Here is a 26,056-nt window from a genome sequence, read left to right as displayed (position 1 = left end):
AAGATTGATAATCTGAATCGGCCTCAATCCAGGGGTGGTGAACACGTGGCTCAAGAGCCGCATGCGACTCACGGCCAAAATAAATGCGGCTCTTTGCCTCGTTTCCTTTTTCTCTTATTTTTAGTCTCTCTTATAACACACTTAAATTCATCATGGCCCATTTTAAACAAATATGTGAGGGCTAATCCCTAACATCAAAATAGTCTTCAAGCAGAGGAGGCACCAAGCATGGAATAGTTTTAGACTCCGTCGGCCTTCCGGAGTGGTGAAATGGTAGGCCGCTTTCCGAGATGGACGCGGCTCTCTCGCTTCTTTGTCTCTTGTTCGGATGGATCTTGTGTTTCCCACAGGTGGCAGCTCATTGAATAACTTAACGGAACTAAAGACCATTACCATAAACCCAACGGACACCACCGTCCTCCTGCTTGGCGACTGCACCGAGGTACGCCGGATTGGCTCTTCCCTTCAAATTAAGACTTCCTTCATCCCCGCCTTTTCGTCCTCCAGTATCACAGGTACGTCGAAGTGGCCATCAAACAGTGCCGCAGCTCCGGAATCGACTGCAAAATCCACGGCCTGGCCATGGTGGGACGCGTCCGAGCCGAAGACGACGACCTGGCCACGGTTCCTTTCCTGGCGTCGGACAATGAAGAAGAAGAAGACGATAAAACCGCCACGGGGAGGTGGGCACAAAAATTCATTTGTAGTTTTGGATAAAAGCGTAAAACTTGGCCGGTGTGCTTTTTTTTAAAGTCTCGCTCGGAAGAAATCTTCAGGTTTGGAGTCGTCGGCCACCATCAGGACCAAAGTTTTTGTCTGGGGGCTGAATGACAAAGATCAGCTAGGCGGACTTAAAGGATCCAAGGTGAGGCGTTCAAGTACCGTTTACGACGATAAGGAGAGGCAAACCATAGCTGTCAAACCTCCCAATTAAAATAGATTGGACGTCTAGCCCGCTCGATTGCAGCCAATGAGTGAGCGCTCTTATTTTGAAGGAGGATCTGAGCCCAGCATAAAATTCAGCAAAAAAGTTTTTTTTTTTCTCCATATTTTTCCGCTCTGTCTTTATTTTTGGAATATTTTTTATGGATAGGCTCGTTGAGTTGAGTGAATGGTCAGATTGCATTTTTCTCTGCAGATCAAAGTGCCATCCTTCTCTGAAACTCTTTCCGCGCTCAACGTGGTTCAAGTTGCGGGTGGTTCAAAAAGTCTCTTTGCAGGTAGGTGACTTTATTATTATTACACATACATTCATGGGATAAAATATGACAACACCCAGTTGTGTTCCTGCCATATGTCAAGTATAAAAAAAAATAAGGATGAAAGTGTTTTTTTTTTTTTTCTATGTTGCTGCCGCCACTTTAACAAAGCTGTGACCACTAGTTTTTTTGTAATTTTATTGTTTGTGTTTGAATATTTTTTTTCTGACTGAATGAGATGATATAATGTCAGGGGCATAGCATCAAATTATGTTTTAAGTGTAGTTTTAATTTCATACCTGACGTACCTTGGCCAGTTCCTCCCCATATTAACGATTGCTATTCCCTTTATTAAGCGATAATACACCTTACAAACACAACCCGACACATACTTACTCACATAGTGTGGACATGGCATTTTTGGTTATCAAAGACTACAATGTTAAATTTTGGTCAACAAGGGCCTGGTGTCCACATATGATGTGGACATCATTTTTCTCAGAAACTACATCATGTAAAAAGATCATTTTTACACTCATCAGAATTTTTTTTTCTCCCAAAAGTGGACGGGCTACCCAATCAATCACTTCCATAGATGTTGCTGTATGTCGCTACATTGCTTGCTGACACGCTATATTTATATCGTGAAAAGAGCTAAATTGACTGACGCGTAGGCACATATCATGCTTAAAGCATGACAATATTAGCAATCGACGATGACGTTTCTCGTCTGCTACCAATGACCAAGACGATCCGGGTTCGAGCCCAAATGAAGACGAAATCATATTTTTTTTACAAAAAACGTACTTAAAAAAAAAAATCCCGTAGAAGTTGATCTGTTGGCCGGCAAACATTTTCCCCGTATCCCCCCGCAGTCACCGTGGAGGGCAAAATCTACGCCTGCGGCGAGGCCACCAACGGCAGGTTGGGCCTGGGCCTGTCCAGCGGCACCATCCCCATCCCGCGGCAAATCGGCGCCCTGGGCAACTACGTGGTGAAGAAGGTGGCCGTGCACTCGGGCGGGCGCCACGCCATGGCGCTCACCGTGGACGGCAAGGTCTTCTCCTGGGGCGAAGGAGACGACGGGAAGCTGGGACACTTTAGCAGAATGTACGTAGGCGTCTCATCGGACGGTGGGCGGAGTCGGCGTGATGTGACGCCAAGTGGGACGTTCCGTTTCAGGAACTGCGACAAGCCGCGTCTGATCGAGGCGCTGAAAACCAAGCGCATCCGCGACATCGCTTGCGGGAGCTCCCACAGCGCCGCCATCACCTCGTCCGGGGAGCTCTACAGTTGGGGACTCGGGGAATACGGACGCCTGGGACACGGCGACAACACCACGCAGCTCAGGCCCAAACTGGTACGCCGTCGCCGATTTTTTTTTTTTTGCCACGCGTCGAGTCGCCGCCTCATTTGGCGTTTTCTGCGGCATGCAGGTGAAAGTGCTGCTGGGACATCGTGTGGTCCAGGTGGCTTGTGGGAGCCGGGATGCGCAGACGTTGGCGCTCACTGACGAAGGTATGGAATTGGTTACACAGAACTAGGTCGTGGTTATGTTAGCCAATTAGCATTAGCACCAAACTAATAGACAATTATATAATCTGTTTTGAAAGTTAATTCATTGTGCAAAGACATTTGTTTATTTAGAATTTTGAAATTGTCCCAATCTTTTTTTTGTTATGTTAGCCAATTAGCATGAGCCCCAAACTAATCAACAATTAAATCATCGTTTTTGAAAGTCAATTAATTGTTTATTTAGAATTTTGAAATTGTCCCAATCTTTTTTTTTTTGTTATGTTAGCCAATTAGCATTAGCACCAAATTAATCAATAATTAAATAATCCATTTTGAAAGTCAATTCATTGTTTATTTAGAATTTTGAAATTGTCCCAATCTTTTTTTTTTAATTTTTTTGAAGTTATGTTAGCCAATTAGCATTAGCAACAATCTAATCAACAATTAAATAATCCGTTTTGAAAGTCAATTCATTGTGCAGAGACATTTGTTAATTTAGAATATTTTTAAATTGTCCCAATCTTTTTTTTTGCGCCTTATTTTATTCTGGTATGATTTTTTTTATTGATAGCATTTTTAATGAAAAAAGGGTAAAGCTGTATGGTCTTAATATGAAGCTTTTAGTTCAAAAATAAGGCAAATACAGTAAATATTCTTATTTTAGTATTACGGTATTGAATTATTGTTTAGATTGTTACATGACAGAAAATAAAAGGAGGAACTAAAAGTTGAATAGAACTCCGTAAACATTTTTCGTCTTTTTTTTTTTTTAATTCATTTACTTTTTGAAATGAACAAACATTTAGAATATACATTTGAGAATACAGACACAGAAAAAGACATTTTAGACATAAATAAATAAGTAAATAAATAAATAGAAAACCATGAAGCCAAAGTACATAATTTTCTTCTAATGGCCACACATTATGACGTGGTTTGCCCCCCATGTACCTTTTACTTTTGGACACTAGCGCTTTCTAGGTTCTGAAAATCTTCATCCGGGTGGCTGAACGTGTTTATTTATTTATTTTTCCTTCCAGGATTGGTGTTCTCGTGGGGAGACGGCGACTTCGGCAAGTTGGGTCGCGGCGGGAGCGAAGGATGCAACATCCCCCAGAACATCGAGAGGTTAAACGGCCAGGGCGTCAGCCAGATCGAGTGCGGGGCGCAGTTCTCCTTGGCGCTCACCAAATCGGGCGTGGTGTGGACCTGGTAACCCTCAAAGACGCGCCACCTCATGACGCCACACGTGCCGGATTCCGAGCCTCTGTCGTACTTGACCCAACAGGGGCAAAGGAGACTACTTCCGACTGGGACACGGCACCGACGTCCACGTTCGGAAGCCCCAGATGGTGGAGGGCCTGCGAGGGAAAAAGATCATCCACGTGGCGGTGGGAGCATTGCACTGCTTGGCGGTGACCGACTCCGGACAGGTCTGTGAAGGGAATGGTGATTGGTCAAGGGAAGAAAAACTGAACTGGGTTTTCTCCACGTCAGGTTTACGCGTGGGGGGACAACGATCACGGGCAGCAGGGCAACGGGACCACCACGGTCAACAGGAAGCCCACGTTGGTGCAGGGCCTGGAAGGTCAGAAGATCACCAGGGTGGCCTGCGGTTCCTCGCACAGCGTGGCCTGGACCACCATGGACGTCAGCACGCCGTCCGTCCACGAGCCCGTCCTTTTCCAGACCGCCAGGGACTCGTTGGGGGCCTCTTATCTAGGTAAGTCTTCCTACAAATGATATTCATTCATTTTTTAAAATGTGTTTTTATTATAATGGAGTCAATTTTTTAAATTACTAACTGTGCAAAATGAAGTGTCTTGTTGGTTAGTGTAGATTTTATGAAGGTTTTTGTGAAATTTTTGTATTTGCAATTTAATTTGTTTTTATTTATGATGAATTTTAGCTATTTTTAAATTTGAAGTCAAATTAGCCATCAATTTCATGGAATTTTATGTTTTTCAGTGTTGGCATAAAATAACTAAGGCAATGCAAAAGATATGACTGAAAATATTTTTTTTATTTGCAGTCATGTTATTTAATAAATGTCGAACTGAATATTCAAATATTTTGTTAAAAATGCCAATTTTAAAAACACTTGGTTTAAAGAGTACAACAATTAATGTAAATAAAAGAATCTTAACCAAACATAGAATTTTATATTTTCCAATGTGAGCACAAAGTAATAACAAATCTATAATGAAAAAAATCTATCATTAAAAATATTTTTTTAATTTATAGTCATGTCATTTAATAAATGTTGAACTGAACATTCTAATATTTTGGTACAAATGCCAATTTTAGAAATAATCTGTTTAAATAATACAACAATCTAATGTAAATAAAAGAATCTGAACCAAACAGAGATTTTTATATTATATAGTAATGCCAAATCCATTAATGAAAAAAATGTCATTAAAAATATATTTTTTAGTTACAGTCTTGTCGTTTAATAAATATCTAACCGAACATTCTTCAAATATTTTGTTGAAATTGCCATTTTTCAGAAGTACCCATGCCTCAAAATGTAAATAACAGAATCATTCATTCCGAATTCCTCCCTTTCATTCATAATTCATTTAATCTCATCTTTTAAATTTTTTTGACCTGCTCTCCAGGTGTCCAATCCGACAGCGACTCATCAGGCGTCAGCAACAAGATGAGCGGTCAAAGCAACGCCAAGGCCAACAGGCCATCGCTGGCCAAAATTCTTCTGAGTCTGGACGGCAATTTGGCCAAGCAACAAGGCTTGTCTCACGTGCTCTCGGCTCTCCAGATCATGTATGCCAGGTAGGAAGCAAATTTCACCTCCCATTTTTCGTCCTCAACTCACGCTTTTTTTTAGCACTATTCAGAAACTGAGCGTCTTTATCCTCCATTTAAAGCAGGGGTGTCAAACTCTTTCTTTTTGTAGCGGGCCACGTCGTAGTTTGGATTTCATCCCGAGGGCCTTTCAACTAGTCTGCCAAAATTAATCGATGAATGTATTGATCGTGCTGATTGAGATTGATAGATTATTAAAATTTGTACAAATCTTCTCTTAATAGCAAATATTTTCTTGTAATGGATTTTTTTACATTTATTTACATTTTGTTTTAATCAGAAAAAAGAGGGCAAATATGTATAAATGGATGTTTTGACCTTTTGCTTTTTATTTAAAAGGGAAGAAGAGTAAATATTGCGTTTGTAAAAATGTGGTTATTTTCAGTGAAAAATAAAAGGAAAAAAAGGTAATGTATATGTATATATAATATATAATATTTATTAAGATATAATATTTAGATATATTTTTTAAAAATCTGATTAAAAGAACTGGACTAAAAGCCCTAGATATTCAGTTAGTTATAGATCTTTATTTACATTTTTTTTAAATCAGAAAAAAAGAGGGCAAATATGTATAAATGTATGTTTTGACCTTTTGCTTTTTATTTAAAAGGGAAGAAGAGTAAATATTGCGTTTGTAAAAATGTGGTTATTTACAGTGAAAAATAAAAGGAAAAAAAGTTAATATGTATATATAATATATAATATTTATTAAGATATAATATTTAGATATATATTTTTTAAATCTGATTAAAAGAACTGGACTAAAAGCCCTAGATATTCAGTTAGTTATAGATCTAAAACAGATTTTTAAAATGCTTTTTGAACTAAAAACGACAATAAAAGGAAAAAAATACTATTTAGAAAAAAAAATGCAATTATTTATTTAAAAGGGGAAAACCATGAAATATTTCCTTATATATCATTTGAATTTGATCATTAAACAGAAATGATTGACTTTCTCGGACCGCACAAAATGATGTGGTGGGCCAAATTTGTCCGCCGCTTTGGCAACCCGATTTAAAGTGACAGTGTCTATTTTTTGCACTCCTCTAGGGACGCCGTGGTCGGCGCGCTGATGCCGGCCAGCATGATCCTGCCAGTGGAACGTCCTTCCAGCTCTCCGCTTCCGCCCTTCGACTCGTCGTCCTCGTCCAGCGCCAGCGATGATGAAGGCTCTCTCGTCTTGGCGGAGACGGAGGCGCCGGTCAGCCCCAATCCTTGGCAGGATAAAAAGGGCGAGGTAAACAAAATAGCAGTATTACCTCCTTTATTGCGGTAAAAAGGCTCCGACAACTGCCGCCATGTTGAATGGGATTGAAAGAAAATTGTATTGAGGTGCGTGTCGGTTAATAGGCTGCGTCCTCCGACGACGCCATGACCCCGTCGTCCGCCGTCACGCCCTCCGCTTCGGGCGCATCCTCGCGTCCTTTCATCCCCGTCACCGATGACCCGGGAGCGGCTAGCATCATTGCGGAGACCATGACCAAGACTAAAGAGGTACGGAAATATATATATATATATATATTTTTTGGTTCCTGCTGGTAACGATAGATGTGAAATTTATATTAATTAGGAGTGATTTTTTTTAAAAAAATTCCCATGGCCCGCCAGGTTTATAAATCAATGGGGCAAACCCTGCTATTGTTTGTACAATCAAATGTGCATTTATACACAAAGTTAAATTAGAAGTGGAGCATTTATTATAATGGGAATATTTTTAAAAATGTATTTAAATTAGGGCTGCTATAATTAAACTATAACTGATTATTACATTGAATTTCCATTGATAACAATTTTTGTCTAAATATTTTTCTTTTACTAGTAAATATTCATTTTTCTTTTAGTAAAAACCAGTGTTTTTTACATATTAAAACAATATAATTTACTTAAGTATTTATTTTAAACACAAAAATGGATGAAAACAATAAATATTTCATTTTCTTCATAAAATTTAGTTTTTATCATTTTTTTTAAATAGGAAACTTTCCTTTAGTGTCAATGGTACCTGATTTAACTTTATTTATTACATAAGATATAGCAATGACACAATTTTATAGTTAACTTATATTGCTATTTATCATTTTTGCTTCCAATGCCTATTTACAGTAGATTAGTCAACTAATCACAAATATGGGATTATCTGGGATTAGTACACTATCATAACACGGTTTGTGACACTCCTAATTTAAAATATGATGTCAAATGTGACTGAAATAATCTCCCATAAAAATATACAGAAATGTTTTTAAAAATTAAATTAAAAAAAATCTACAAAAATAGAAAAGGTCTATGATTTCGATATTTTTTTAAATAGCCGAACTATAATTTAATCTGAAATTATCAATAGTTGGAAATCTCGTATCCCCTTGTATACCATTGTTATTACGAAGGGTACGCGGCCCATTTGACGAAACGGCGAACTTGTCGTTTTCAGGACTCGGAAAGCCAGAACAAAGTGGTGGGTCCCGAGCCCCAATACCTGGACGAATTCTCCAGCCTGCTGGTCCCGGACGACACCCGCGTCATCGTGGACCTCCTCAAACTGGCCGTGTCTTGTCGCTCTGGGGGAAAAGGCAAGGAGGTGCTGTCGGCCATCTTGTCCGGCATGGGAACGGCTTACCCTCAGGTATCCCGTTTCACCCCCAAAACCTCGTTCGAATTCGACCTTTCTGGCATACCGAGTGAAATGACACTTTGAATTTTGGCAGGTGGTGGACATGCTGCTGGAGTTATGCGTCACCGAGCTGGAGGACGTGGCCAGCGACTCTCAGAGCGGGCGTCTGTCCTCCCAGCCCGTCGTGGTGGAGAGCAGCCACCCCTACACGGACGACACCACCACCAGCGGCACTGTCAAGATCCCTGGTAATTTCAAAAATAAATATATAAATGGTTTTGATATTGTACCTTCACAAATTTTGTTTTTTTTTGGGGGGATCAAGGGGCAGAAGGTCTGCGGATCGAGTTTGACCGACAATGCTCGACAGAAAGACGACACGACCCTCTGACGGTGATGGATGGAGCCAATAGGATTGTGTCGGTCAGATCAGGTCAGAACAAAATCATTTTAAAAAATCATTCATTCATTTTCTGAAACGTTTTTGTTGGATCTAATCGATAAACATTCAATAACTTCGAATTAGAGGAAGCACACAGAGTCGGCCATGATGAGTTTTATCTAGCTTCAGCTGAAGGAGGGGGTCAGAGCAGCCAGCGGCAGGAGCGCGTCTATCCTCCAGCCTGACTAGTTTGAACTCCCTCCCTCCCCCCAACAGGTTGACCAGTTTTATTGACAAAGGTCATGTGACATAGGTACAGACTTTAGGCGGGAAACTGTGAACAAAGAAATGGGTCTGTCATGGTAGATGACGCGCCCCCAACTCATAGGTGTCACGGACGGAAATTTCCGCTAGGTCATGCAAAATTCTATTCTAGTGACTAAACTAAATAAACCTATTGACTAATAAAAAGCATAAGAATACATTCCATACTCCACAGTTTTATCCTCACTAGGCTCGCAGGGGGTGCTGGAGCCTATCCCAGGGCACAATGAGATTGACAACCAATGATAGCTTGGGGCGATTGAGAGTATTCAACTAATTAGCCTAGCATGTATGTTTTTGGAATGTGGGAGGAAACCGGAGTACCCGGAGAAAAGCCACGCAGGCCCAGAGAGGGAGAACATGCAAACTCCACACAGGTGGACCGACTTGGCTTTGAACCCAGAACCGTGAGGCCGATGTCCTAACCACTCAAGCCGCCGGCCCGCCCTGACTTAAAAATGACAGCCTTATATATTTATAGCCATTCAATCCAGGGGCGGAGCTTGGAGTGGCTCATTTTTTCAAACAAAAAATGTTTGATGACACAGGTTCGGGTACCCTGGTTTCCTACCACATTCCAAATATACATGCATGCTATGCTAACTGTACGCTAAATTGTCTCTTGCTACGAGTGTGACCGTGAATGGTAGTCCTTTGTCTTGTGCCTTGTGATTGGCTGGCCACCGGGTGTCCCCTGGCTGGTGCCCGTAGTTAACTGGGATGGGCTCCAGCACCCCCCGCAAAGCCTTGTGGGGAAAAGCGAATGTCTTGATGGGTTCAAATGGATTGGAAGCCTGTCAATGAATGAATAATGTTGCATTTTGCATTTTCAGTCATTTTCCTCCAAAGGCGCATTATGTTCACTTTATGCATTTGTATGTCGTAGGGCGGGAGTGGTCCGATTGGTCCAGCGAGTTAAGGATCCCAGGTGACGAGCTCAAGTGGAAATTCACCAGCGATGGCTCGGTTAACGGCTGGGGTTGGCGTTTTACCGTCTACCCTATCATGCCTGCTGCGGGTAGGCCACATTTTCACACCAAAAAACATTGCTTTTTTTGTAGTAAACTACAGAAGATCCGTGGTATTCTGTGTATTACACACACACACTGAGTACGGCTGCCTGGTCTCTAGGTCCAAAGGACTTGCTGTCAGACCGCTGCATCTTGTCCTGCCCTTCCATGGACTTGGTGACCTGTCTCCTGGATTTCCGACTCAACTTCATCTCCAACAGGAGTATCGTGCCTCGTCTGGCCGCATCTCTGGCGGCTTGCGCTCAGCTCAGCGCTTTGGGTACTGGTCAAATCCAGATAGCCGTTCCGTCGACCAAGACTTCTCAAAGTCCGGGCAGATGGCGTCGAAGGATTTCCTGACTTTTTCCGTGTTTACGCAGCTGCCGGACACCGAATGTGGGCCCTGCAAAGACTGCGAAAGCTCCTGACCACAGAGTTTGGGCAGTCCATCAACATCAACAGACTGCTGGGCGAAACGGACGGCGAGGCCCGCGCCGTGGTGAGTCAACACGCAGATGGGATGAGCTTCCATGCAAATTCGGTTCTTTGCCATTTTCTTGCTTTAATTCCGTTTTTTTTCCCAAAATGTCCCAGAGTTTTACAGGCAGCGCCCTCGCCGCCCTGGTCAAGGGTCTTCCCGAGGCTCTGCAGAGGCAGTACGAATACGAGGACCCCGTCGTCCGTGGGGGGAAACAGCTGCTGCACAGCCCCTTTTTTAAGGTCTCGATCCAGAGTAGATAGGAATGAGGAATAGTTGTTGGAATTGTTCGTACGACAACTAGATTTCGTTCTGGTCAATCCTCATCAGGTGTTGGTGGCTCTGGCCTGCGACCTGGAACTGGACACTTTGCCGTGTTGCGCCGAGACGCACAAGTGGGCGTGGTTCCGACGCTACTCTACGGCCTCCAGGGTGGCCGTGGCGCTTGACAAAAGGACATCTCTGCCCAGGCCTTTTCTGGATGAGGTGAGGATCGGGAATAAGAAATCGGATGATATTTTATTGTGCACTGCATACCTGGCAACCACGGCCAATTGCCAATGATTGCAATTCCCCTTATTAAGCGATAAAAAAACACATATTTACTCACATAAAGCGCACTTAAATGTCTAAAATTAAACCATTAAATATACATAAAGCACTGCAAATAAGGTAAATGATGGACAACTGTTCTGTTCTGGCCCCTTTTTTAAGATATCTCATTAATTAATTCAATTCAATTCAAAATTAATTCCATTTTGACTGGGAGGGCTAGCAACTGTATTAGATTAGATTTAGATTAGATTAGATAATTTTATTCATCCCGTATTCGGGAAATTTCACTGTCACGGTAGCAAGAGGGTGAGAATACAGACACAGCAAAATAAATTTCAGACATAAATAGGTGATAAATAAGTTAATAAATAAATAAATAAGCGTATTGCAATGTATTGATACTAGTCATGTTTTTATTTAGAGACATTGTTGTGTGAGCCCCTAATAGCATTTTTTTATTCAAGTTTTATATTTTCAAATCAGTGGAAATAGGATTTTTTTTCTTAAAATGTCCTTTTTTTAACAAAAAATGTTGTTTTGTGTATGCATTTATATTTGTTTTTCCTGTATAACATTTTTATATTTTCTACGTAATTTTAAAGAATGCTAAATATTAGCTTGACATTGTCCTCAAACTCACGAAGACAATAGCAATTTTCTTGAAATCAAAAACGATGTCGATGTGTAGCTTTATTATCGCAGCCGGGCCAGATGTGGCCCCCTGGGCCTCACGTTTGACACCTGTAGTTGGAAAATTGCCAGTGAAAATGTCAAAAAAATAGTTTCCCTATGTATATGTATTCTTTTTCCTCTTCATACGGTCGATGAAATTCAAAACACTCTTGGCAGGTGACCAAAAAGATCCGCGAGCTAATGGCCGACCACGAGAGCGTGGACGTCCTCCACGAGAGCCACGAGCTCTTCAAACGGGAGCACGACGAGCAGCTGGTGCAGTGGATGAACCGCCGGCCCGACGACTGGACCCTGTCGGCGGGCGGCAGCGGCACCATCTACGGCTGGGGCCATAACCACCGCGGGCAACTTGGCGGCATCGAAGGCGCCAAGGTCAAAGTGCCCACGCCCACCGAAGCCCTCGCCACCCTGCGGCCCGTGCAGCTCATCGGGGGGGAGCAGACGCTATTCGCGGTCACCGCCGACGGAAAGGTGACTTTTCCACACACACACACACACACACACACGTTTACCCCTCTGGTCCGCGTGTTCGATATCTGGCGGAAAAAAAGCCACCGTACAATTTCAAGCGTCCCCGTAGTCTTAGCTTACCGGATTTTCTCGCGTATAAGCCGCACCCTTAAAATTACTGAATTGGACCATTTCTCCCGTATATGCCACACCCTTAAAATGGTTGAATTTGACAATTTCTCCCATATAAGCCGGACATTTAATGGTTGAATTTGACAATTTCTCCCGTATAAGCCGCACCCTTAAAATTGTTGTCTTGACAATTTCTCCCCTAAAAGCCACACCCTTAAAATGGGGGAATTTGACAATTTCTCCCGTATAAGCCGGACATTTAATGGTTGAATTTGACAATTTCTCCCGTATAAGCCGGACATTTAATGGTTGAATTTGACAATTTCTCCCGTATAAGCCGCACCCTTGAAATGCTTGAATTCGACAATTTCTCCCGTATAAGCCACACCCTTAAAATGGTTGAATTTGACCATTTCTCCCGTATAAGCCACACCCTTAAAATTGTTAAATCTGACAATTTCTCCCATTCAAGCCACACCCTTAAAATGGTTGAATTTGACAATTTCTCCCATTCAAGCCACACTCCTAAAATGCTTGAATTCGACAATTTCTCCCGTATAAGCCACACCCTTAAAATGGTTGAATTTGACAATTTCTCCCATATAAGCCGGACATTTAATGGTTGAATTTGACAATTTCTCCTGTATAAGCCACACCCTTAAAATGGTTGAATTTGACAATTTCTCCCGTATAAGCCACACCCTTAAAATGGTTGAATTTGACAATTTCTCTCGCATAAATCATAACAACAACCAATACATAAATAGTCAATGAATAAGTAGTCAACATAAGTAACCCCTGGTTTAAATAATGGGCAATTAAAAAAATGAATTTATTCACAAACTCAATTGATGGCTCACTCATTTGCCAAATTGAATTGAATGCATTTAATGTCATTATAAAAGTATAATGACATTTAAAGGCTCACCACCAAGTGCACAATAACAACAAACAATTTGTCGCGCCCGAGTTTGTGTCCTAATTGTTTTCTCTTGGCAGCTTTACGCCACGGGCTACGGCGCCGGAGGTAGGCTGGGCATCGGGGGCACCGAGTCGGTGTCGACTCCCACCCTGCTGGAGTCCATCCAGCACGTCTTCATCAGGAAAGTGGCCGTCAACTCGGGAGGAAAACACTGCCTGGCGCTTTCCTCCGAGGGAGAGGTTTACTCCTGGGGGGAAGCCGAGGACGGGAAACTGGGACACGGCAACAGAAGGTGGGGAAATTGCCCGGGCTGGAAAAATTCATCCGGAAGGGGGAGCTAGAATGACGGTTGGCCCTTTTTTTTTTGCCTACTTTCAGCCCCTGCGATCGCCCTCGTGTCATCGAGTCGCTGAGGGGAGTGGAAGTGGTGGACGTGGCCGCCGGCGGGGCGCACAGCGCCTGCATCACGGCCAGCGGAGAGCTTTTCACTTGGGGGAAGGGACGCTACGGACGCCTGGGCCACGGGGACAGCGAGGACCAGCTCAAGCCCAAACTGGTAGAAAATAGCACCCCTTTCAAACACAGTTCAATGAATACGGATTATGAGTAGTATTCAGAAAAAAAATCCAGTACAGAATGGAAGATAGATACTAAAATGAGACTAAAGTAAATTTACAAATAGAGCTCTTAACGACTTGTATTTCTGCAAATGTTTGATAGAAAATACATGCGATATTTTTGGGACTTTAAGTCGCACTAGGGCATGAGTTGCACTTCTGGGAAGGCATTTTTTATTTTTATTTTTTATCACAAATTGAGAACATGTTACAATTGTAAAGTGGAGAACTGACGCAATAGGCCGTGACAGTTTTTCAGATCACTATAAACTTTACTAAACGTAAAGTGTCGGTGGGTGTTCACAGTATTAGTTAAAATATGAAAAAAAGTGCGACTTAAAGTCCGGAAGATCCGGTAAATACAACAAAAATTCTGAGATCAAAACTCAAACTGAGAACAAAAAAAAAGAATTCCTTCTCTCCCTCACCTGCTGGCCGAGATATTGATAATAACGATATTAAGTTATCATGTAAAGCAAAAGATTATCCATACTACTTAAGGTCACTGGAGCTAATATTTGTGACCTACACAGGTGGACGCTCTGCAGGGCCACAGAGTGATCGACGTGGCCTGCGGCAGCGGCGACGCCCAGACGCTCTGCCTGACCGACGACGACATGGTGTGGTCCTGGGGTGACGGAGACTACGGAAAACTGGGCCGAGGGGGGAGCGACGGCTGCAAAATACCAATGAAAGTGAGTTTTGCAAAAATGAATATGTGCTAACAGCTACCTATAACGAGTATCGATATCGTTCCTGAAAAAGCCATATATGTCAATGGCTAATGCTAACGGCTAGCTACCACAACCTGCTCATTTGCCTCCATCCGCTCCAGATTGATTTACTGACCGGCATGGGCGTGGTCAAGGTAGAATGCGGCTCGCAGTTTTCCGTGGCGCTCACCAAGGCAGGAGCGGTCTACACCTGGTAAGCTTCTGGTCACACACATCTCCAACATCGTCACCACGGGCGACCATTCGAGTCCATTTCAATCCATTTTTAGGGGCAAAGGAGACTACCACCGACTGGGACACGGTTCCGACGACCACGTCAGGAGGCCTCGGCAGGTCCAAGGCCTCCAGGGGAAGAAAGTGATCGCCATTGCCACCGGATCGCTGCACTGCGTTTGCTGCACCGAGGATGGTAGGCGGATCTCTGGGACAAATGGAACGGTTTTGGTGGTAGTAGTAGTGATGGTGGTGGTTGTAGTGGTAGTTGTTGTAGTAGCGGTAGTGGTAGTAGTAATGGTAGTGGTAGTGGTAGTAGTAATTGTGGTAGTGGTAGTTGTATTGGTAATAGTAGTGTTAGTAATAATGGTAGTGGTAGTTGTAGTAGTAATAGTGGTAGTGGTAATAGTAGTGGTAGTGGTAGTAGTAATAGTAGTAGTTGTAGTAGTAATAGTCGTAGTGGTAATAGTAATGGTAGTGGTAGTAGTAATGGTAGTGGTAGTAGTAATGGTAGTGGTAGTAGTAATTGTGGTAGTGGTAGTAGTAATTGTGGTAGTGGTAGTAGTAATTGTGGTAGTGGTAGTTGTAGTAGTAATTGTGGTAGTGGTAATAGTAGTGGTAGTGATAGTAGTAATAGTAGTAGTTGTAGTAGTAATAGTCGTAGTGGTAATAGTAGTGGTAGTGGTAATAGTAGTGGTAGTGGTAGTAGTAATGGTAGTGGTAGTAGTAATGGTAGTGGTAGTAGCAATGGTAGTGGTAGTAGTAATGGTAGTGGTAGTAGTAATGGTAGTGGTAGTAGTAATGGTAGTGGTGGTAGTAGTGGTGGTAGTAGTAATGGTAGTGGTGGTAGTAGTAATGGTAGTGGTGGTAGTGGTGGTAGTAGTAGTGGTAGTAGTAGTAGTAGTGTTAGTAGTAGTAGTAATAGTAGTGGTAGTAGTAATAGTAGTGGTGGTAGTAATAGTAGTGGTAGTGGTAGTAGTAGTGGTGGTAGTAGTAATGGTAGTGGTGGTAGTAGTAATGGTAGTGGTGGTAGTAGTAATGGTAGTGGTGGTAGTAGTAGTGGTAGTAGTAGTAGTAGTGTTAGTAGTAGTAGTAATAGTAGTGGTAGTAGTAATAGTAGTGGTGGTAGTAATAGTAGTGGTAGTGGTAGTAGTAGTGGTAGTGGTAGTAGTAATAGTAGTGGTAGTGGTCGTGGTAGTAGTAGTATTTCAGTTTTATTTGGGTGTGTAATGGCTTTTCCCGTGTCTGTGTTTTCAACTTACGGGCTCAGGAGAAGTGTTCACTTGGGGCGACAACGACGAGGGCCAACTGGGCGACGGCACCACCAACGCCATCCAGAGGCCGCGGCTGGTGGCGGCGCTGCAGGGCAAGAAGATCAACCGGGTGGCTTGCGGCTCCGCCCACACGCTGGCCTGGTCCACCAGCAAGCCCACCAATGCCGGAAAGCTCCCGGCGCAGGTATGCTCATTTACTGGAAGGTAGAAAAGAATTGCAAATAAATGATATCGGTTTTTAACCGTAGTCGCTGGATGAGCCCTCAAGCACTTGGAGTAACGTCGCTATTTTTTGGGGCCGATTTGAAATAGCGAATATATATTTTTTTCCAAGGTTCCGATGGAGTACAACCACCTGCAAGAGATCCCCATCATGGCCCTGAGGAACAGGCTCCTCTTGCTCCATCACATCTCCGAGCTCTTCTGCCCCTGCATTCCCATGTTCGACCTGGAGGGGCGCTTGGGCCAGACGGGCCAGGGACCCTCCCTGGGCTTTGACACCCTCCGTGGCATCCTCATCTCGCAGGGCAAGGTGGGCCGCTCACCACGGCCCCCGGGGGTCGTCCTTGCCGCTTTTCAACGTCTTTTCTTCCAACAGGAGGCGGCTTTCAGGAAGGTGGTCCAGGCCACCATGGTCAGGGATAGACAGCATGGACCTGTGGTGGAGCTCAACAGGATACAGGTAGCACTCGCTACACAATTTAATGGTCATCTTCGAAATACGCAATTTCTGCTTTTTGACTTTAGAATTACAGCGAGCAGTTGGAAATAGTTTTACCTGTAAAAACTGTTCAAACTTAAATTTCAGCATTTTAAAATAAAAAATAAAAAATGGGGGGCATACCGTATTTTCTGCACTGGAGTATAAGGCGCACCTTCAATCAATGGCCTATCTTAATGTTTTTCCTACATTAGGCGCACCGGAAAATTAAGATGTAGTAGTGGTGGTGCTGGTACTGGTAGTAGTAGTGGTGGTGGTGGTACTGGTGGTGGTACTGGTGGTGGTGGTAGTAGTAGTAGTAGTAGTAGTAGTAGTAGTAGTAGTAGTAGTGGTAGTGGTAGTGGTAGTAGTAGTAGTAGTGGTAGTGGTGGTGGTGGTACTGGTGGTGGTACTGGTGGTGGTAGTAGTAGTGGTGGTGGTGGTGGTACTGGTGGTGGTAGTAGTAGTAGTGGTGGTAGTAGTAGTAGTGGTGGTGGTGGTACTGGTGGTGGTAGTAGTAGTAGTGGTGGTGGTGGTAGTAGTAGTAAAAGTATTAGTAGTTAAAGCAGTAAAAGTAGTAGTAGTTAAAGCAGTAAAAGTAGTAGTAGTTAAAGCAGTAAAAGTAGTAGTAGTAGTAGTTAAAGTAGTAGTAGTTAAAGTAGTAGTAGTAAAGGTAGTAGTAGTAGTAGTAGTAGTAGTAGTAGTAGTAGTAGTAGTAGTAGTAGTAGTGGCAGTGGTGTTACTGTTGGTAGTAGTAGTAGTAGTAGTAGTAGTAGTAGTAGTAGTAGTAGTAGTAGTAGTAGTAGTAGTAGTAGTAGTAGTAGTAGTAGTAGTAGTAGTAGTAGTAGTAGTAGTAGTAGTAGTAGTAGTAGTAGTAGTGGTGTTACTGTTGGTAGTAGTAGTAGTAATAGTAGTGGTGGTGGTGTTACTGGTAGTAGTAGTAGTAGTAGTAATAGTGATGCTGGTGGTGGTACTGGTGGTTCTGGTAGTGGTGGTGGTATGACCTGATTTTTTTTTTTCTGGATCCTAAATTGTTGTTTAATCCCAATGTGGACTGAACAAAGTTTGCAATATGCAAATCTATTGTTTTTACAATTAACGGCGAGAGACGGCATTCAAGCTTGGAAATCGTGAGACTTAATTAGTACCATGACAGTCATCCCTTTTGATGTATTTTTTTTGTCTGCAAGCATGATTCACTTTAGTTAGCCAGTCTACACGCCCGCGCACACGCACACGCACACCTTCAATGGGAGAGCAGACAAGCTCCTGACGATTACATGTGATGTCTTTCATAAAAGGATTTTTCTATCCAGGCGTGTGTGTGTGTGCATGACCTGGACTCCAGTCAATCTGTCTGTAGGGCTTCCTACAAACACACAAAGCGCCTTAGTTTGAACCAGCACTGACTGGGGAAAAAAACGTTAATTACAAAGAAAAGTCAGTAAATAAAAACTCATTTTTTAAAAATAAAATATATACAGGCATTTACAACATAAAATGTATTAATATATATATTTTAAAATTAAATACAACATTTTAGAATCAAAAAAGGAAGGGAAAGGATAAACATTAGAAGTGTAGATTTCATTTTTTGTGGATTAGAAATATATTATACATAAGCAAAATCAAGAAAAATAAACTGGATATTCTTTTTTATTTTGTTTTTAAATGAGAAGGGAGAAGCAGTAAAAACTAAGTCATTTTTTTAAATTAAAAAATGCTTTTCCAGCTAAATTAAATAAACTAATTAAAAAAAAAAAACTTAAATAAACTACCGAGGGACTTTGTGGTAACTTCAGTCTCAGTCTCCAGAAGGTCCCCACCTTGTGGACTTTGTGTGTGGCTCCAGTTTCTTAACTAGGTCTACAATGTCTTCTGTGTCTGTCTTGCTACTGCAACCAAGAAATTTCCCGAATACGGGATGAAATAAAGTTCTAACCTAACCTAAACGAGTCTAGTATTGCCCGGTGGTTAAATGTGACGTTGCCACGTTGTTTTTCGCAGGTGAAACGCTCTCGAAGGAAAGGAGGCCTGGCCGGACCCGACGGAACCAAGTCGGTCTTCGGTCAAATGTGTGCCAAAATGAGTTCCTTCAGCCCCGACTCGCTGCTCCTCCCCCACAGAGTTTGGAAGGTCAAATTCGTGGGTACGTATCCCCCCCACCCCAAAAAACATTTTTCTCCATTTAGCTTCTCGCTAAGCTAACACAAATGTGTTTTTTCCCCGTCACAGGCGAGTCGGTGGACGACTGCGGCGGCGGCTACAGCGAGTCCATCGCCGAGATGTGCGAGGAGCTCCAGAACGCCCTGACCCCGCTGCTCATCGTCACCCCCAACGGACGCGACGAGTCGGGGGCCAACCGGGACTGCTTCCTGCTTAACCCCGCCTCCAAATCGCAGCTGCACATGAGCATGTTCCGTTTCCTCGGTAACGCCACACGCAAACATCGTGTACTTTGGAATGGATGAAACTCGCCGTTAATTTTCGATTTTTTTCCATCTCGTCTTATAACTTTTGGACTATAAGCCTACACTTTTTTGTCTAGCTAGCTAGCTAGCTAAAATCAAAATCAAACTCAAATATTTGAACAAATAGTTACATTTTCAATAAAAATAGACCACTGTTTTTTTCATAGGTGACGACTAAATAAAAATGTAGCATTACAAACTGCTTTAGCTAGCTAGACAGGCTAATGAGTTGCATGTCTTTTGGGGTGAATATCCCATATAGTACAACGTGGATGCCTGCAGTTTGTAACACTACATTTTTATTTAGTCGTCACTTATAGCGCCCGAAAGAAAAAACGTAGCTCTATTTTTCTTCAAAATTTAACTATTCGTTCAAATATTTGAGTTTGATTTATTTAATAAGGGACAGCACATATTAATGAATGTATAAATATTCACGTTAATGAACATATAAGATTATAGTCAAGGGCTAATTTCCAATTTTAGTCCCTTGTGTAGGTTGAAGTAAACTAAACATACACACATTTACCATGGTTTTACACAGTGTTGTGGTGGCAATTTTGATTGATCAAGAGGTTCAAAGACGGGAGTTCACGTATGCTAATTGGGTTCAGTTCCAGGTATGTGAGGCATGGATAGGGGAGGTGCTTTGGCTAATTGGGAACTACACAGTCACCTCTAGAGCCAGCCCTTGTTGATGTGTTGGATTTTTTTGTACAAAATCTTGCAGTGGAGGAGGAGCTTTTTGATTGAAAATTTTGTCAACCAAATTGGCATCTGCGTATTTAACAGTTTGTTTCCTATGAGATATCCATTTCTCTTTTCTAAAATGGTAATTTTCCACCCGCAGGCGTTGTTTTGGGCATCGCCATCCGCTCCGGAAGTCCACTAAGTCTCAACCTAGCCGAGCCGGTGTGGAAACAGCTCGCCGGGATGAACTTGACCATCGCGGACCTCAGCGAGGTAGGAACGACGTTCTTTTGACAAACGCATTTTCCGACAAGGCTTCACCCTGTCGAGAAAAGAGCTCCGCCCCATTCCACGCTTGTGACGTCACCCCCACACCAGCCACGACAAGCACATTCCTCTACCTAGCCGCACTCATTAAAACCTCGCTAATCCCTGTCGGGTATGAGAACGTACTCCAATGTTTTGGGTCGGCGTGCGTAGATGGTCTCACGTTGTGATCATGAGCTTCCTTTGCTCTTTTTCGTAGGCGCGCACACACACACACACACACACTTGGCAACACACACACTTCTTCACATGCTCTGCCCTTGAGATATCACAAAGGTTAGGGTGGGAATACGCAATACTTGTAAAAAGCACAAGACTTGGTGTAGGAATGCTGCACGCCTTTGTGTTCATGTGAGTCGCATGCTTGTGTGTCTTTGCCAATATTTTTAGGGTACTGTATTAACTTTTTTAAGCCACCTACCCATGGTGCAGGTAACCCATCTATCTATCTTACCTGGCAATCCCAACAAACACAGAGCAAAAATTCCCTGGTCCTCTGTCCCACCTCCAGGTGGACAAGGACTTCATCCCGGGCCTGATGTACATCCGCGACAACGAAGCCACGTCGGAAGAGTTCGAGGCCATGACGTTGCCCTTCACCGTGCCCAACGCCAGCGGTCAGGACATTCAGCTCAGCTCCAAATACTCGCACATCACGCTGGACAATCGGGCCGAATACGTGCGGCTCGCCATCAACTACAGGCCAGTACAAGTACTATTCGTCTTTGGGCTGGAGCGCCCCCTGCGGGAAGGGAGAGGAACAACGGTTTGACTAATATGGCTTCTGCACAGGCTGCACGAGTTTGACGAGCAGGTGTCGGCCGTGCGGGAGGGCATGGCTCGCGTCGTCCCGGTTCCCGTGCTCTCGCTTTTCACGGGTTACGAACTGGAAACTATGGTGAGTCTTTTAATGAGTAGACCCACACAAAAAGGTGTCAAGAAGTCGGCCTTTTCTGTTTATAGCCTTCAAAGATGAACTCGAAATAGGACTGATATTGGCTTTTGTTCAGGTGTGCGGTAGCCCCGACATCCCTCTGCACCTCCTGAAGTCGGTGGCCACCTACAAGGGCGTTGAACCCACGGCGCCACTGGTGCAGTGGTTCTGGGAAGTCATGGAGTCCTTCTCCAACACGGAGCGCTCGCTCTTCCTGCGCTTCGTCTGGGGGCGCACGCGACTGCCGCGCACCATCGCCGACTTCCGCGGACGGGACTTTGTCGTACAGGTAGGACCATGTGGGGGAAAAATAAATCACAGGCCCCTATTACTGCTACTACAGCTTCATCTAGTGGATTTATAACACCCACCCCATTACTACTACTACTACTACAGCTCCATCTATCTAGTCCATCAATAACAACCCCCCACTACTACAGCTTATCTAGTGGTTCTATAACACAACCCCCTACTACTACCGCTACACATACTAGTACTACCACAGCAGATTCTTCTTGTGGATCAGTTACACACCCCTCTACTACTACAGCATCAGCTCATGTATGTATAACACAATCCCTTGCTACTACTACAGCTACTTCTAGTGGATTTATAACACCCCGATTATTATTACTACTACTATAATAGCTTCTTCTAGTGGATTACCAACACACCCCTCTACTACTACAGAGTCATCCTGTGTATTTATAACACAATCCCCTTCTACTACTACTACTACTACAGCTTCATCTAGTGGATTAATAACACCCCCCTACTACTGCATTGTCATCCGGTGTATTTATAACACAATCCCCTACTACTACTACCACAGCTTCTAGTGGATCAATAACATCTAGTTGATGTATAACACCCTCGATTACTACTACTACTACAGCTTCATCTAGTGGATTAATAACACCCCCCCACTACTACATTGTCATCCCGTATATTTATAACACAATCCCCTACTACTACTACATCTTAATCTAGTGGATTAATATTCCATTGTCATCCTGTGTATTTATAACACAATCCCCTACTACTACTACCACAGCTTCTAGTGGATCAATAACATCTAGTTGATGTATAACACCATCGATTACTACTACTACAGCTTCATCTAGTGGATTAATAACACCCCCCTACTACTACATTCTCATCCTGTGTATTTATAACACAATCCCCTACTACTACTACACTTAGTGGATGTATAACACCCACGACTACTACTACTCGAACAGCTTCTTCTAGTGGATGAATAACACCCACCTACTCCTACAGCTTCTACTCATGTATGTATAATACAATCCCCTACTACTACGACTGCTGCTGCCACTACCACCTCATAAATCCGGCCCGCCGTCTAGTCCCGTAAAATAGTGTGATATTTCTTTGTTTTATTGGCAGGTGCTAGACAAATACAACCCCCCCGACCACTTCCTCCCCGAGTCGTACACGTGCTTCTTCCTGCTGAAGCTGCCGCGCTACTCGTGCAAGCAGGTCCTCCAGGAAAAACTCAAGTACGCCATCCACTTCTGCAAGTCCATCGACACGGACGACTACGCCCGCATCGCCCTGTCGGGCGAGCCGGCCGCCGACGACAGCAGCGACGACTCGGACAACGAGGACGCCGACTCCTTCGCCTCCGACTCCACGCAGGACTACCTCACCGGGCACTGACCGATCTAGCGACCGATCTGGCGACCGGTCGGTGGTAAGGAGACGCCCCCCCCCCCAAGGTGGAATTTTTAAACATTTTTAATCGCTCACATTCCCGCAGGTTAGTCGCGCTCATCTGCGAATGCGTGAGCGAACAGCTGTGAAGCGTTACGAGCTTAGAAGAGCCATCCGTGATTGTTACCCCTTTTTTTATTTATACGTCCCAGATTCATTTAGCGTCGTTGTAAATAAGATCAACAGTAGCCGGCCCCCTTTTTTGTTTTTTGTCCCTGAATGCTAAGAAATAGTCCTTTTAAAAGTGTAGTTATTGTCGCTCACGTGTCGGTCTACTGAAGTGTCCGTCTATACACGGCGTCGCCCCGCGAATGTCTGTACATAAAGTATACAGAAATAAATATGAAATAAATATGACTGTGCCATGGGATTAACGGAGAACTGTCGTTACTGTCGCATGCGCAGCCGACGATGTATTTTCTTTCAAGGAACTATGTTGACGTGGTTGAAGAGCTTCCCTCCCCATCTTGTGTTCGGCTGTATTGGTAAGTAATGAATATTCATTTTTGAAGAAGGCATTTTATCGTTTTTAAAGCGCTAAATGTTAATTTTCTGGCATAGACGGGTTTGTTTTTGATCGAATTTTAATTGATTTAGTTGTTCAAACTGAGAAAAATGAAAATTTCATCTTTAAAATGTTATCAAATGGAATGTATTGCAGATTTGATCCATTATATTTTTAATCCTAACTACTACAGCACGTACTTTTAACAAAACTAAGTCATTGTACACTGTTGACGGCACTTGGCGTCCAATCCATTTTGACCGGAAGGGCATCCAAACGAATTGGATGTCCACTGCTGCCAACAAAACGACTTCTTGGAAAGGTAAACTGACTTAAAAATGACCACTCACATTTCAGCAGGGGTGTGCCGTCAGGGCCTTCAAGGCCTTCTCTGCTGGCCTAAGAAATATCTGAATCACAGACTGTTGTTAATGATATTTTGTCCATGAATACTTATGAAATAATTCCAAATGGTCTGTTAGCTTCTTTTCATTGCTTTTCCCCCTGGTTGCACTGCTTCCAGATGTGTGTTTTCATATTTCATATTTAACCAATCACATTTCAGCCATCATTTGTTGCCAGGGTCAGAAATCTGCCTCAAGGCCTTCACAATCAGTTCTGCAGGCTCTGCTGCATTGAACAAACGTCGATAAGACTGTTGCTTTAACCAATCACATTTCGAGTTGGCAACACCACAATGCCTTCTCGCAGGCGTAGGGATACGTCATCGCTTTCACCAACTATGATTGGCTAGTGATTAGCCAGAGCTAACAAACTGTATCTGGAGCTAGCTGCACAAGCAAATATATTGTCGTGGTGATTTAAAGCCTTTTTCAAGACGGACTATGCCAGAAATACGACAGGACAGGCTCGACTTTCAGCATTAGCTTCGATGGCGATAGAAAAGAAGGAAGAAAGAAAGGAGGATGGATATCGTGTACAGTTAAAAAGGATTGTTGGTGAGTAAAATATGGCTATATTCCTAAATAATATTTCAATTGTGGGCCCTGTTCTGATATCTGAAAAGCTCCAGTGTTTGTATGTAATCACTAAATGCTGCTAGGAAGTGGATTTTACCCCATTTTTGTGCATTGATTTATTAATTTTTTTTTTTATGTGTCGCAGCTGTAGCTGCAGTAGAGGTTTTATAGCCATAAAATAGTTTTTGCTGAAAGCGTCACTAGGAAATGCACGGACCGCCACTGCTTCAGTATCCACTGCTTTTTTTCTTTTTTAGGCGCTCTATGGTTTGTAACTAGAGGACAGGACAGGATTAAAAGCAATTCCCCCTCGACGGCGTGCCGGCAGGGACGAATGATGTTCATGTCGACCCTTCCTACGCACTCCCAAGTCTATCCTTTGTGTGTGAGAGAGAGAGAGAGAGTAGCACCTTGTTACGAGGCGAATGACTCGGGCCAAGTGGTTCAAAGGCACGAGGGAAGGCTTGGCTTAAAAATCAATAGCATTCTTTGTGGACTTAGTGGCCTTTTTTTCCCAGGAAGAATGGATAAAAGTACATTACGCTGCTGAGAGTCAGGTGCTCTTTCTCATACAGTCCAGCTTGGGGCCACTCACTAAAAGTTGAATTTTAGACAAGTGATTTTTTATTTAATTTAGTTAGTTTTATTGATTGATTGATTTTTCTTCCCACAAAGCTCAATTGGGTATATGGACTTGACGTTAATGCATTGACTGATATTGCAGTCTGAAAATCAGTTTTTATTTTTATTTTTTCTTTACAGTAATTGTGGCAGGATTTACAACACTCAAACTAAGGAGACATTTTCCTTTTTATTTTTTTAAATTTTTTAGCTGAATAGTAGGTAGTCAGTATGGCCTGTGAAATATAAAAATAAAACAAAAATGTATTTTTAGTTTTTATTCCAAATTGTATACTTTTTGTTTTCAATTAACTGTATATTCCTAATTATTACTATTAATTTAAATAGTAAAAATGATATTTAAATTGTATTGTACTTAAAATAAATGTAATTTATAAACATATATTTCACTTTTTATAGTTTAAAAAATCCTTATTTAAAAATAGGACAGAAATTAGACTTTAAAAATTAAAAAAATATTTAAATTGAGTCTATTGTACTTAAAAATAAATGTAATTTGAAAATATATATCACTTTTTTTTAGTTAAAAAAAATCTTATTTAAAAATAAAGCAGAAATTAGACTTTAAATGATAAAAAATATATTTCAATTGAGTCTATTGTACTTAAAAATGTAATTTAAAAATATATATTCCACTTTTTTTTAGTTTAAAAATGCTTATTTTTTTAAAAGACAGAAATGAGACTTTAAATAATAAAAAAAATATTTAAATTGAGTCTATTGTACTTAAAAAGAAATGTAATTTAAAAATATATATTCCACTTTTTTTAAGTTTAAAATAATGCTTATTTTAAAAAAAAGACAAATATATTAGACTTTCGCTCCATTTTTTTCACTTCATTGAGAATTCTTCATTTAAAACATAAGCCAAAAACTTGTTTTCTTCATCTATTTTGAAAATATTTAATATAAAAGTATGTTTAGATTTATTTGACAAATAGCCAACAAAAAAAATCTCATTTTTTCCCCTTCTATATCCGATCCAGCGCTCAATTTTACTATGGCCAACTTTATGCAAATGAACTCATTTTTTTGCTGAATGGATTCATTCTTCTCTTCCAGGCAGAAAATCGCTATGAAAATTGGAATGCCACATCATTTCATACAGATTTTCTAAACATCATTTTTTCGA

The 26,056-nt window shown here is 42.3% G+C and overlaps 1 protein-coding gene across 5 annotated transcripts in view; it reads left to right on the top strand.

Moving 5' to 3' along the window:
* Window positions 1-23,167, top strand: part of herc2 (HECT and RLD domain containing E3 ubiquitin protein ligase 2) — a 61,731-nt gene extending 38,564 nt beyond the window's left edge. For 3 of the 5 annotated variants that reach the window (XM_077606651.1, XM_077606650.1, XM_077606653.1), the window contains 37 exons: window positions 351-442; window positions 508-683; window positions 754-865; window positions 1,139-1,220; window positions 2,075-2,309; window positions 2,382-2,559; window positions 2,636-2,717; window positions 3,755-3,926; window positions 4,003-4,147; window positions 4,212-4,437; window positions 5,336-5,507; window positions 6,597-6,783; window positions 6,897-7,040; window positions 7,978-8,169; window positions 8,252-8,405; window positions 8,483-8,590; window positions 9,750-9,881; window positions 9,995-10,153; window positions 10,254-10,372; window positions 10,468-10,593; window positions 10,682-10,837; window positions 11,756-12,070; window positions 13,181-13,395; window positions 13,482-13,659; window positions 14,254-14,415; window positions 14,556-14,647; window positions 14,724-14,864; window positions 15,933-16,125; window positions 16,276-16,473; window positions 16,540-16,623; window positions 18,649-18,790; window positions 18,877-19,071; window positions 19,963-20,075; window positions 20,641-20,831; window positions 20,922-21,027; window positions 21,140-21,352; window positions 22,471-23,167. In XM_077606651.1, the coding sequence (XP_077462777.1) occupies window positions 351-442; window positions 508-683; window positions 754-865; window positions 1,139-1,220; window positions 2,075-2,309; window positions 2,382-2,559; window positions 2,636-2,717; window positions 3,755-3,926; window positions 4,003-4,147; window positions 4,212-4,437; window positions 5,336-5,507; window positions 6,597-6,783; window positions 6,897-7,040; window positions 7,978-8,169; window positions 8,252-8,405; window positions 8,483-8,590; window positions 9,750-9,881; window positions 9,995-10,153; window positions 10,254-10,372; window positions 10,468-10,593; window positions 10,682-10,837; window positions 11,756-12,070; window positions 13,181-13,395; window positions 13,482-13,659; window positions 14,254-14,415; window positions 14,556-14,647; window positions 14,724-14,864; window positions 15,933-16,125; window positions 16,276-16,473; window positions 16,540-16,623; window positions 18,649-18,790; window positions 18,877-19,071; window positions 19,963-20,075; window positions 20,641-20,831; window positions 20,922-21,027; window positions 21,140-21,352; window positions 22,471-22,743 (5,960 nt within the window). In that variant the 3' untranslated portion in view covers window positions 22,744-23,167. The remainder of the gene's footprint in view (window positions 1-350; window positions 443-507; window positions 684-753; window positions 866-1,138; window positions 1,221-2,074; window positions 2,310-2,381; window positions 2,560-2,635; window positions 2,718-3,754; window positions 3,927-4,002; window positions 4,148-4,211; window positions 4,438-5,335; window positions 5,508-6,596; window positions 6,784-6,896; window positions 7,041-7,977; window positions 8,170-8,251; window positions 8,406-8,482; window positions 8,591-9,749; window positions 9,882-9,994; window positions 10,154-10,253; window positions 10,373-10,467; window positions 10,594-10,681; window positions 10,838-11,755; window positions 12,071-13,180; window positions 13,396-13,481; window positions 13,660-14,253; window positions 14,416-14,555; window positions 14,648-14,723; window positions 14,865-15,932; window positions 16,126-16,275; window positions 16,474-16,539; window positions 16,624-18,648; window positions 18,791-18,876; window positions 19,072-19,962; window positions 20,076-20,640; window positions 20,832-20,921; window positions 21,028-21,139; window positions 21,353-22,470) is intronic. The other 2 variants (XM_077606652.1, XM_077606654.1) reach the window with 1 other exon arrangement.
* The last annotated feature ends 2,889 nt before the right edge of the window (window positions 23,168-26,056 follow it).

This window comes from Stigmatopora argus, chromosome 8 (genome assembly GCF_051989625.1).
Source record: "Stigmatopora argus isolate UIUO_Sarg chromosome 8, RoL_Sarg_1.0, whole genome shotgun sequence".
In the NCBI taxonomy this organism is placed as follows: Eukaryota; Metazoa; Chordata; class Actinopteri; order Syngnathiformes; family Syngnathidae; genus Stigmatopora; species Stigmatopora argus.
Note: the sequence above shows the minus strand (reverse complement) of the source record. Positions and strands in the feature narration are given on the sequence as shown.